This window comes from Scardinius erythrophthalmus, assembly GCF_964197995.2.
Source record: "Scardinius erythrophthalmus genome assembly, chromosome: 9".
Taxonomy (NCBI): Eukaryota; Metazoa; Chordata; class Actinopteri; order Cypriniformes; family Leuciscidae; genus Scardinius; species Scardinius erythrophthalmus.
In genome coordinates, this window is record NC_138229.1 from 1,054,483 (window position 1) to 1,065,000 (window position 10,518).

Here is a 10,518-nt window from a genome sequence, read left to right on the forward strand (position 1 = left end):
AACTCGAGCTGATCTCATTCCAGCGTCACATTAACACTGAAGATCTTTAATAAATCACCTTCAGAATATCAGCGACTGAGCGCTCACTGTAATAAATAAGTGTAATATATATTTGTGTAATATGTGTAATATGTAATATATAAGTGTAATATTTATACGTGTAATATATAAGTGTAATATATAAGTGTAATATATATATGTAATATATAAGTGTAATATATATAAGTGTAATATATATATATGTGTAATATATAAGTGTAATATATATATGTGTAATATATAAGTGTAATATATATATGTGTAATATATAAAAGTGTAATATATAAGTGTAATAAATAAGTGTAATATATAAGTGTAATATATATATATGTAATATATAAGTGTAATAAATAAGTGTAATATATAAGTGTAATATATGTAATATATAAGTGTAATAAATAAGTGTAATATATAAGTGTAATATATAAGTGTAATATATAAGTGTAATATATATATGTGTAATATATAAGTGTAATATATATATGTGTAATATATAAAAGTGTAATATATAAGTGTAATAAATAAGTGTAATATATAAGTGTAATATATATATATATATGTAATATATAAGTGTAATAAATAAGTGTAATATATAAGTGTAATATATATATGTGTAATATATAAGTGTAATATATATATGTGTAATATATAAAAGTGTAATATATAAGTGTAATAAATAAGTGTAATATATAAGTGTAATATATATAAGTGTAATATATATATGTGTAATATATAAGTGTAATATATATAAGTGTAATATATATAAGTGTAATATATAAGTGTAATATATAAGTGTAATATATAAGTGTAATATACAGTATAAGCGTAATATATAAGTGTAATATACAGTATAAGTGTAATATATAAGTGTAATATATATAAGTGTAATATATAAGTGTAATATATATACAGTAAGAGTAATATATATGTGTAATATAGAGTATAAGTGTAATATATAAGTGTAATATATATAAGTGTAATATATATAAGTGTAATATATAAGTGTAATATATAAGTGTAATATATAAGTGTAATATATGTAAGTGTAATATATATAAGTGTAATATATGTAAGTGTAATATATATAAGTGTAATATATATATATATATATATATGTAATATATAAGTGTAATAAATAAGTGTAATATATAAGTTTAATATATATGTAATATATAAGTGTAATAAATAAGTGTAATATATAAGTGTAATATGTAATATATAAGTGTAATATATATAAGTGTAATATATAAAAGTGTAATATATAAGTGTAATATATAAGTGTAATATATATAAGTGTAATATATAAGTGTAATATAGAGTATAAGTGTAATATATAAGTGTAATATATATAAGTGCAATATATATAAGTGTAATATACAGTATAAGTGTAATATATAAGTGTAATATACAGTATAAGTGTAATATATAAGTGTAATATACAGTATAAGTGTAATATATAAGTGTAATATACAGTATAAGTGTAATATACAGTATAAGTGTAATATATAAGTGTAATATACAGTATAAGTGAAGCTTCTGAAGCTGATCTCCAGTGAAAAACAAATGCATTGAGAGCTTTTGTGAAAGTCAAACGACACGAGGGAGATTAAACGATGACAGAACGATCATCTCTTCCACAGAACAACTGCGAGTGTTTCTAAGGTTTCAGTCTCACGAAACACGTCTTCTCCGCGTGACGCCGGCGCGGGGCGTCCGACACCGCATACATCATGACTGACTGATAGAGAGAGAGATGAGTTTACAAACAGCCTGCAAAAGTGCTGAAGCAGATTTTTATGTTATTTATTTAATTTCTCACACAACTTAAAAAAATAAAAAGGAGACAAACAGCCAGGAGTGAATTTATCTTCATTAGCAGTGAAGCTCATCTGCTTCCACTCAGCTGCCATTACAGATGATGAACGACATCAGAAACACCAGAGAAAGAAGGGACAAATGAAGGAAAGCTTTCATATAGAAGCTTAAGCGGTTTCGGAAGGAGCTTCAGATATATATATATATATATAACTTTTTAGATCTTCAATCATATTATGCATTTACTTTAATTTATTGATTTAGTTTTAATTCATTTTTAATTTTAACTGAATCAAACAACTTATAAACATACTTTATCAATAGAAAAAAAAATTAAATATGAAATGAAATTGAAAAAAAAAAAATGAAAATATGATGCATTTATTCTTATATAGAACCTTTTTGGCATGAAGTTCTTTAACTCTTGTGCGTCGATTAAAAAAAGTTACACAGAGGACAAAAATGTCCATGTGTAAAAACTCATAAAAATGCGAAGCTTGCGAGCGAACTGAAGTGTGTGGTTTTGTGTGGTTTTATGTTGAGTATTTTGATAAAACCAGCCTAGTTTGCAAAATTGTGTGTTAGCAATTGGAAAAAACTGTAAGTGTAAAGAAAAAAAGGCAAATTACATGAAAAAAAGAAAATAGAGATTAAGAATCTAAAAAAAAATAGAGAAAATAATGAATAAGAAAGAAAACAAATGAAAGAAAATCAGGTTCTCCTCAGGTTTGAATGACGATTATTTGAGTTTGACAATATAAAAATAAAAAAATAAGAGTTTGACGATTTAATGTCAAATAATGTGTAAAATATAGGGCTGGGTATTGACACAAATTTCACAATTCGATTCGATTCTAATTCGATTCGATTCAATATTGATTATTTTGGATATCAGGTACAATACATGGCAAATTTTCTCAAGGAAAACATCTCTTAACTATTATAAAATCTCTAAACTAATGCTGTAAACTATGAGAGTAGTTACAAACACTTAAATTACACTTTTTTTATATAATAATAAAGTTATATGAAATATAAACATTTAAATGGTGGCTGTCATAAAAACCTGCCAGATTTATTCAAACATGCATTAAAAATTTAAGAATATTAACAATTATAATGAATATGTAATATGGTGCATATATTTAACAAAATGCTCCTCTCTAGAGTTAATTTTTCTCGCTGACTAACGAGTTTATGGTCACTGGATATGGTTTTTCTGAGGTAAATGTGACGTTACATGACATTGTTTACTGACGTCTTTCCACGGTTGAAACACTGATTGGGCGATTCCATGTCACATGATACGGACTTCGATAAGTTGTACTCTATCTTTTAACACACTTTCAGACGCTCACTCATGTTTATCTCGCGCTGTAACTGGTGTTATTAAGGCGGAGGAGAAGATCATGTGCTTCTCTAGAGCTGAGCCAGAGCGATCTCTATGGAGCTAGAATTGTCTCTTTATTACATGCAAGAAAATAAATGATCTGAGAGAAAAAAAATAAGTTTGAGATAAAAAGTTATCACACTGATAGCAAAAAAGCATTTCATGAGAGAAAAAAGAATATTTGAGAGAAAAAGTTTTCATACCAATGGCAAAAAATAATAATATTTGAGACTAAAAAAGTTTTGAGAGAAAGTATTTTCTCATAGAACATAAAAAATATACATTTGAAATTTTTCAAATTATTTCTGAGAAAAAAAATCTCTCTCAAAATACTTTGAAAAAAACTCTCAAATATATATTTTTTGCTCTCAAATCTCAAAAACTCTCAAATATATATTTTTTGAGTGTTTCTCTCAAAATGCTTTTCTATGCTCTCGATGCAATTTCTTGCTCTCGTGTCAGATTTTGCTTTCACTGTGAAAATTGTGTCATGGGCGGGGCCACGTTCCTATTGGCCAGTCGGGTGAGCATCGTCTTGTCTTGGGAGTCGAACCCCTATGAGTCGAACTGAATCATTATATGTTCGGTTCACCGGCATACATGCCGCCTCTGCCTTAGTTGAGCACTTTTTTTTTTTTTGCTACTGGTATGAAAACTTTTTCTCTTAAATATTCTTTTTTCTCTCATGAAATGCTTTTTTGCTATCAGTGTGATAACTTTTTCTCTCAAACTTTTTTTTTTCTCTCAGATCATTTATTTTCTCGCATGTAATAAAGACACAATTCTATCTCCATAGATCTCACGCCACAGCGCCAAAACGCTATTTATGTTTTTGAATTTCGTAAGAAAATGGACGTAATTTGAAATCTGAGACTTTGTTTCATATCAATAGTAACAAAGCACAAAGATTATTGTGATTTATTGGATAGGATGCGCGCAACAATGTTCCATTCATTCATCAACTGAAAACAGGATGACTAATCGACTCTTGGGATTTAAGAATCGATATCGGTTCGTAAAAATGAGAATCGATTAAAATCGAGAAATCAATATTTTTTACCCAGCCCTAGTAAAATCCTCAAATGAGCCTGAATGAATCACATGAGCTTCTGTTATGAAGCTTTAGAGTTTCCACAGTCGCAGGGACCAAAGAAACACGTATGAATAAAGCTCTTTCTGTGGAAGACGGCGCTGGAGATCCACAACATGAGCCGCTCCTGCACTGCAAGAAAAGCTTTTATTACTCAGTGTTTCGGTCTTGTTTCCAGTCCAAATATCAAAATAAAAAAATTAATCAAGATGCATTTGCCAGAAAAGTAAAAGACCATAAGATATTAAGTCTTGTTTTCTGTGGCAATAAATAAAAATGAAGTGAGTTGTTGCTTAAAAAAGCTAAATGATCTGCCAATGGGGTGAGAAATATAATCTTAATTCAAACAGAAACCAGATTATGCAAAAACTCACTTAATTTTTATTTATTTCCCCAGAAAACAAGACTTAATATCTTATGGTCTTTTACTACTTTAGCAAATGCATCTTGATTTAAGAATTTTTAGATATTTGGACTGGAAACAAGACAAAAACACAAAGAAAGAAGTAAGAGCAGCATGTTGTGCAGTGTACGGTCTGTACAGCTTCCGTCCTCACGAACACAACGGCTCGCGACAGAAGAATGGCGGATCAGCGTGACCTTGCTGGGTCGCGAGCGCACACAGAACGCTTCATCCAGATGTTGCTCTGACTGGAGAATATCAATGCGGACGGACTTACTTTTATAAAAGCTCTTGAAGAGTAAAAACACGCGTTTAGAGGAGCGTCTTTGTGAAGCGACAGCGCATTGGGCCGCGATGAATAACTCACTCTCAAGGGTACGACTCGCTTCTCTCTGGACGTTTGTTTCTCTCTGTCACTGGACTTCCATTAAACTCGGCAAAGAGAGAACAAAGACTCAAGAGGCTGAGGAGAATCTGTGTGTGTGCGTGTGTGTGTGTGTGTGTGTGTGTGTGTGTGTGTGTGTGTGTGTGTGTGTGTTAAACACCTGATGAGTGACTACAGGCTGTAAGGACAGGACTCTCACACACACACACACACACACACACACACACACACACACACACACACACACACACACACACACACACAGGACTGCATGAAGCTTCAGCTGATAATGAACGAGTGAATCTGAAACATGAACGTGAAGAAGCCGATGAAGGTTCTCCTGCAAACTGTTAGTGGGAAGTTAGTGGGAAGATGGAGAGATCATGTGATCATCAGGAATCTCAGCTGAGACTTTACATGCAGTTCCTCATATTGGAACATTTTTGATTGCTTCCTTTTAAAACAATAATCTAATGCTTTATGTTTAATTTTTGGGTAAATTATGAGCCACTTATTGTTTCTGAAGCAACACCAACAGAGAGACTCACAAACACACAGTGAATGCAAACGTTAACTGCTCAAAACAAACACCAGGAACAGCACTGACACACAGACACACACACACACACACACACACACACACACACACACCCCTGAAGGCCTCTTGTGAAGGCCAGAGACACAGACTCATCCATCGCCATCAGCTCTGCAGAAATGAGAAACAGCGAAACCTTCAGCAGGAGGTCAGACCCCAGAAACAGCCTCCAGTTGTCCATCGCTCACACACACACACACACACACACACACACACACACACACACACACACACACACACACACACACACACACACACACACACACGCAGCGTCAGGTACGAGAGGACACTGAACTCAAACATCAACATCACCAACGGCCTTCGAGAGCAGATGGAAAATCATAGTTTTGAGATACACAAGTGAAGTGTCATTAAAATTAAATAAAGCACAGCTGTAGCGACACAAAACATCACATTCTTACGCAGTGTGTGTGTCTAATTTGGTAATTCAAGATCTAAAAACCCCTGAAAATATTTATTTTCAAGAAAGAGAAGCAAAGCTAGTTTTCAAATATTGACTTTGTCTCACTGCACTGGCACATTTATTCAATATTTTTGAAGTATAAACAAGTTAAAAAACAGTGATATACTGCATGAGATATAAAACAGGACCTGTGCCTTTTACAGAGTCTTAATGTTGTTTCTCCACTAGAACAGGTTTTCCTGCTGGAATGTTGATTATTCTCCTCATATTCTCCATTGTTGCGGCTCCTCTCTTCCCAGTCTGTCAGTAACGCTCTGTTTACTTCCTGTCTCTATGAAGCCCCTCCTTCTGAAAAGCACACTGTGCTCTGATTGGTCGGCTGGAGCAGTGTGTTGTGATTGGTCGAGCGCTTTGAGTGTGTTTGGGAAATGCCCCGCCCCTTTCCATAACCGCCAGTTTAACACACTACTAACTAACTCAACCAGGCCCCGCCCCTTTATTCTGTGCATTAATTATTATAATGAGGAATACTGTGACGTGTTCGTTCCCGGAAGAAACTCGAGACGATGCCGATGTGGTGGACGATATGTCGTGCATCACTAATAAAAGAAGATATTTTGAAGAATGTCGGCAGCCAAACAGTTTTGGTTCCCAATGACTTCCATTATATAGACAAAAGTATACAACGGAAGTCAATGGGAGCTTAAACAAAATATCTTCTTTTATGTTCAACAGAATAAAGAAATGAGGGAGAGTAAATAATGGATGTAATCCCCATTAAAACCCTCTGGTGATCTTCGCGTGGTGGTCAAAAATGACCGAATGTTTTTATTTTTTATTTTAATGAATGGAATGTACTATATTTTAGTTTGATAATGTTTTTTTTATTTAATATTTTGTATTTTTAGGGGATTTTATGATACTACATTATATTTACGCTGTATTTATAATCCATATATTCACGTTTTGAGCATAGACCTGAAAATCAAATTTCCAACTTAAACTGGTAAATCTTGAATGCTTTAGAGCGACAGACTGAAGTTTGATCTCTTTTCAAAGACGACACTCGGCGAATTATTGCTGAAGCAAAAAAAGTTTAATAAAGTGAACTTAAAAAAAGTTACAGAATTTCACGTTTATTGTTATGAAAAATGCACAAAAATACTATTTTCAATTTTTATATGAAATATATATTTCAAAAAGTGCAAGAAAGTCAAAGCCATAAATCTAAACAATCTGTGTTCCAAATCTGAGCTTGATATCTCAAGAAATGATCGTTCAGTGAGATGTTGTTCGGCTGCAGTGCCAAACGCTTCCACTAGAGGAAACTCGTCTTACATTCATATCTAATGTGCTCATTTCTGACCGCGAGGAGCTCAAGTGGGACTATTTCTTTCAGGACCATTTAACCTGTTCAAATCATGTCCATGATTGTTTTGTGTGCTCACACAGCAATTGCCGAAACATTTATGAAGTTTCGCTCCATTCCGATGAAGAAAAAAAAAAAAAACGTAAATGTTACCGACCGAAGAGCACCAGAAGGTTTTAACAGTACATCACGCAGTGTTTCTTACACCAGACTCAACATCCATCAGCCGATCGGGTTTACCTGCACATTTGGTGCGGGCTCTCAGCGGGGGCCCCGGGGCCCCGGTTCCTCCATCCAGGGGCCGCGTCAGCAACACGCTGATCTCGTACTCCGTGTCGGGGTCCAGGTGGCCGATCTTGTGTGAGGTTTTGTCGACGGGCTGCAGGTCGTACATGGAGCCGGAGACGGTGCGGTACTCCACCTCACGGCTCACGATCGGCCCGTCTCCGTTGATGGAGTTAGCGTTGAGCTGGATCCACAGATACGTGGCTCCCACCGCCATCAGCTGAGGAGGAGCGATGGGGACCGGCGGCTCTAGGGGACACACACACCACATTCAGTGTTAAAGGAGTCCTATAATGCGCTATTCACAAGATGTAAAATAAGTCTCTGATGTCCCCAGAGTGTGTGTGTGAAGTTTTAGCTCAAAATACTGCACAGATATTTTTATTTACATTGTTAAAATTGTCACTTTTTGAGGGTGAGCAAAAACGCACCGTTTGTGTGTGTCTCTTTAAATGCAAATGAGCTGCTGCTCCCGGCGCAGGGGGCGGAGCTACAAGAGCTTTTGTGTGTGTGTGTGTCTGTGTGTGTGTGTGTGTGTGTGTTAGCAGCTCTGATTACCTCACACACACACACACACACACACACACACACACACACACACACACACACACACACACACACACACACACACACACACACACACACACACACACACACTGAACATTTCAACAACTTTTAGCCTTTTATGTTCAAACCGGAGTCAGACAATGATGGTGAGACTCGAGAAGAAGTGACAACATGTAGAAGCAACAGGACATTTCTGAATGGTTAGTTGATGAGTTTATGAAGCTGATGTGTAGTTATCTTCTATTCATTGATTAGCATATTCTGTCATGATAATCTATAAATTCCCGGGGGCGGGGTTTATGTAAATTTTAGGGTTTGTGATGTCACTAACCCGGGAGGAATGTGGTGTAGTCTCTACCAGCCGTTTGTTGTAGTCCTTAAAAAGCGATTTCTTTCAAATAAAATATCTCGCTTTGCTTTGAACTTTGAGCGTTGTAACTTTGCAGATGTTGTTTATGATCAAACAGCAACATTACACACTAACTAAAGTTAGAAAAGTCAAATCATAATCAACCACCCCTTTAATAAGAGTGGGAAGCAGTCTGTGTGTCATTTCATATGATCCACTCAAATGATCACACACTGTGTAAATAAAAATAATAAAAACATAAAGCTTCGGTGACCAGAATCAAACTCCTTCCGGCTACCGATCACAACAAACTGCTTGCGTCTGAAATGAAACACGTTTACAGTGTGTGTGAGAGTTCGGGATACGAGCATTGATGAACACATCAAAACTGATCATCTACAGCGTATCAGTCCTCCGGCGAATACACACACACAATAAAGCATTATCGTTCATATTTACTGTATATTTACTCAGGAATCACTCAGAGGAGAAATGAAGAAGCTCAGCGCCTTTGTGAGTTTCTTCACACCGTAACAAATGCTTTTCTTGCTCAGTATTTTCATCTTGTTTCCAGTCCAAATAACTCAAAAATCTTAAATCAAGAAGCTTTTACTAGATGAGTAAAATGCCATTAGGTATTATGTCTTGTTGTCTGGGGGAGAAATCTAAATGAAGTGAGTTTTTGCTTAAAACAAGCAAAATTATCTGCCTATGGGGTAAGAAAAAAAAATGGAAAACAAGATTATTTTTCTTGTTTTAAGCAAAAACTCACTTAATTTAGATTTTTTCCCCAAGACAAAAAGACATATCTCGCACCCAGCGCAATTGACTTCATACAGCGACGCATGTATCATTCCTATTTTGCACTCGCGCACAGCGGACTCTTCCCTCCACAGACGCACGCCGGTAAATTAGGGAATGAACTTGCGCTCCCGGGGGCGGTTCAGCGAAAAGAGGAGGCGTGTTCCGGCGCAAACGTTCCCTGGTGCTATTTTGCAGTTTCAGAAAACAATTCCGCCACTGACCAGAAGAAACCTCGTCTAAAGTCAGTGGTGCATTGCGCATGTTATTCAGAGGCTATTTTAAGGGCGCATGCTTGGCCATAATGTAGCGTGTGCACAACACACACACACTTTGTTTCTCTCATCTACACACAGACACAGCAGTTCTCATTTTAGAAAACCATACATTATTACAAGGAACAATATTCCACACGAGGGAAATCATTGTGGTGTCCATTAAGATGTGAAAAATAGGCATAAATCTAGCTTACACATTTACCCAAATGATCATACGCCTGTTTAAGCGAAGCTAATCTGGGTGTGTTTCTCCGTCCCCAATGTCACTTCTCTGTGTTTTACGGCCCTGACGAGAACGCCGGTCTCCTCGGCTGTGAACCGCTCCTGGCAAATCCGCCGTTATAATAGCAATCCGCCATGGAACAAGCGCGCCTGCTCTTAAAGGGAATGTGAGATGTAGCTCTGATTGGTTTATTTCACGTTACACCCAAACCACACCTATGAGTAATGAAGCGACTTCAGACCAACACATTTTAGATTTGCGTCGGACGCAAGACTCATTTATCCCGCAACAGCGCCCGCGATCCGCCCACAAAGTTACTTGCGTTTCGCGCTTGATACTTGCGTTTCAGATCGTTAAAATAGGGCCCATGGTGTTGTTGTCTGGAGGAGAAATCTAAATGAAGTGAGTTTTTGCTTAAAACAAGCAAAAAAAAAAAAAAAAAAGGTGATAAAAAAAATCTTAATTCAAATGAAAACCAAGATTATTTTTATCACTCCATTGGCAG

General features: G+C 35.6%; 1 protein-coding gene across 1 annotated transcript in view; it reads right to left on the reverse strand.

Moving 5' to 3' along the window:
- Window positions 1-10,518, reverse strand: part of LOC308696683 (receptor-type tyrosine-protein phosphatase mu) — a gene marked incomplete at its 5' end in the record, with an annotated part of 223,988 nt that overhangs the window by 120,260 nt on the left and 93,210 nt on the right. The window contains one exon of the mRNA XM_081375579.1: window positions 7,751-8,044. Within this exon, the coding sequence (XP_081231705.1) occupies window positions 7,751-8,044 (294 nt within the window). The remainder of the gene's footprint in view (window positions 1-7,750; window positions 8,045-10,518) is intronic.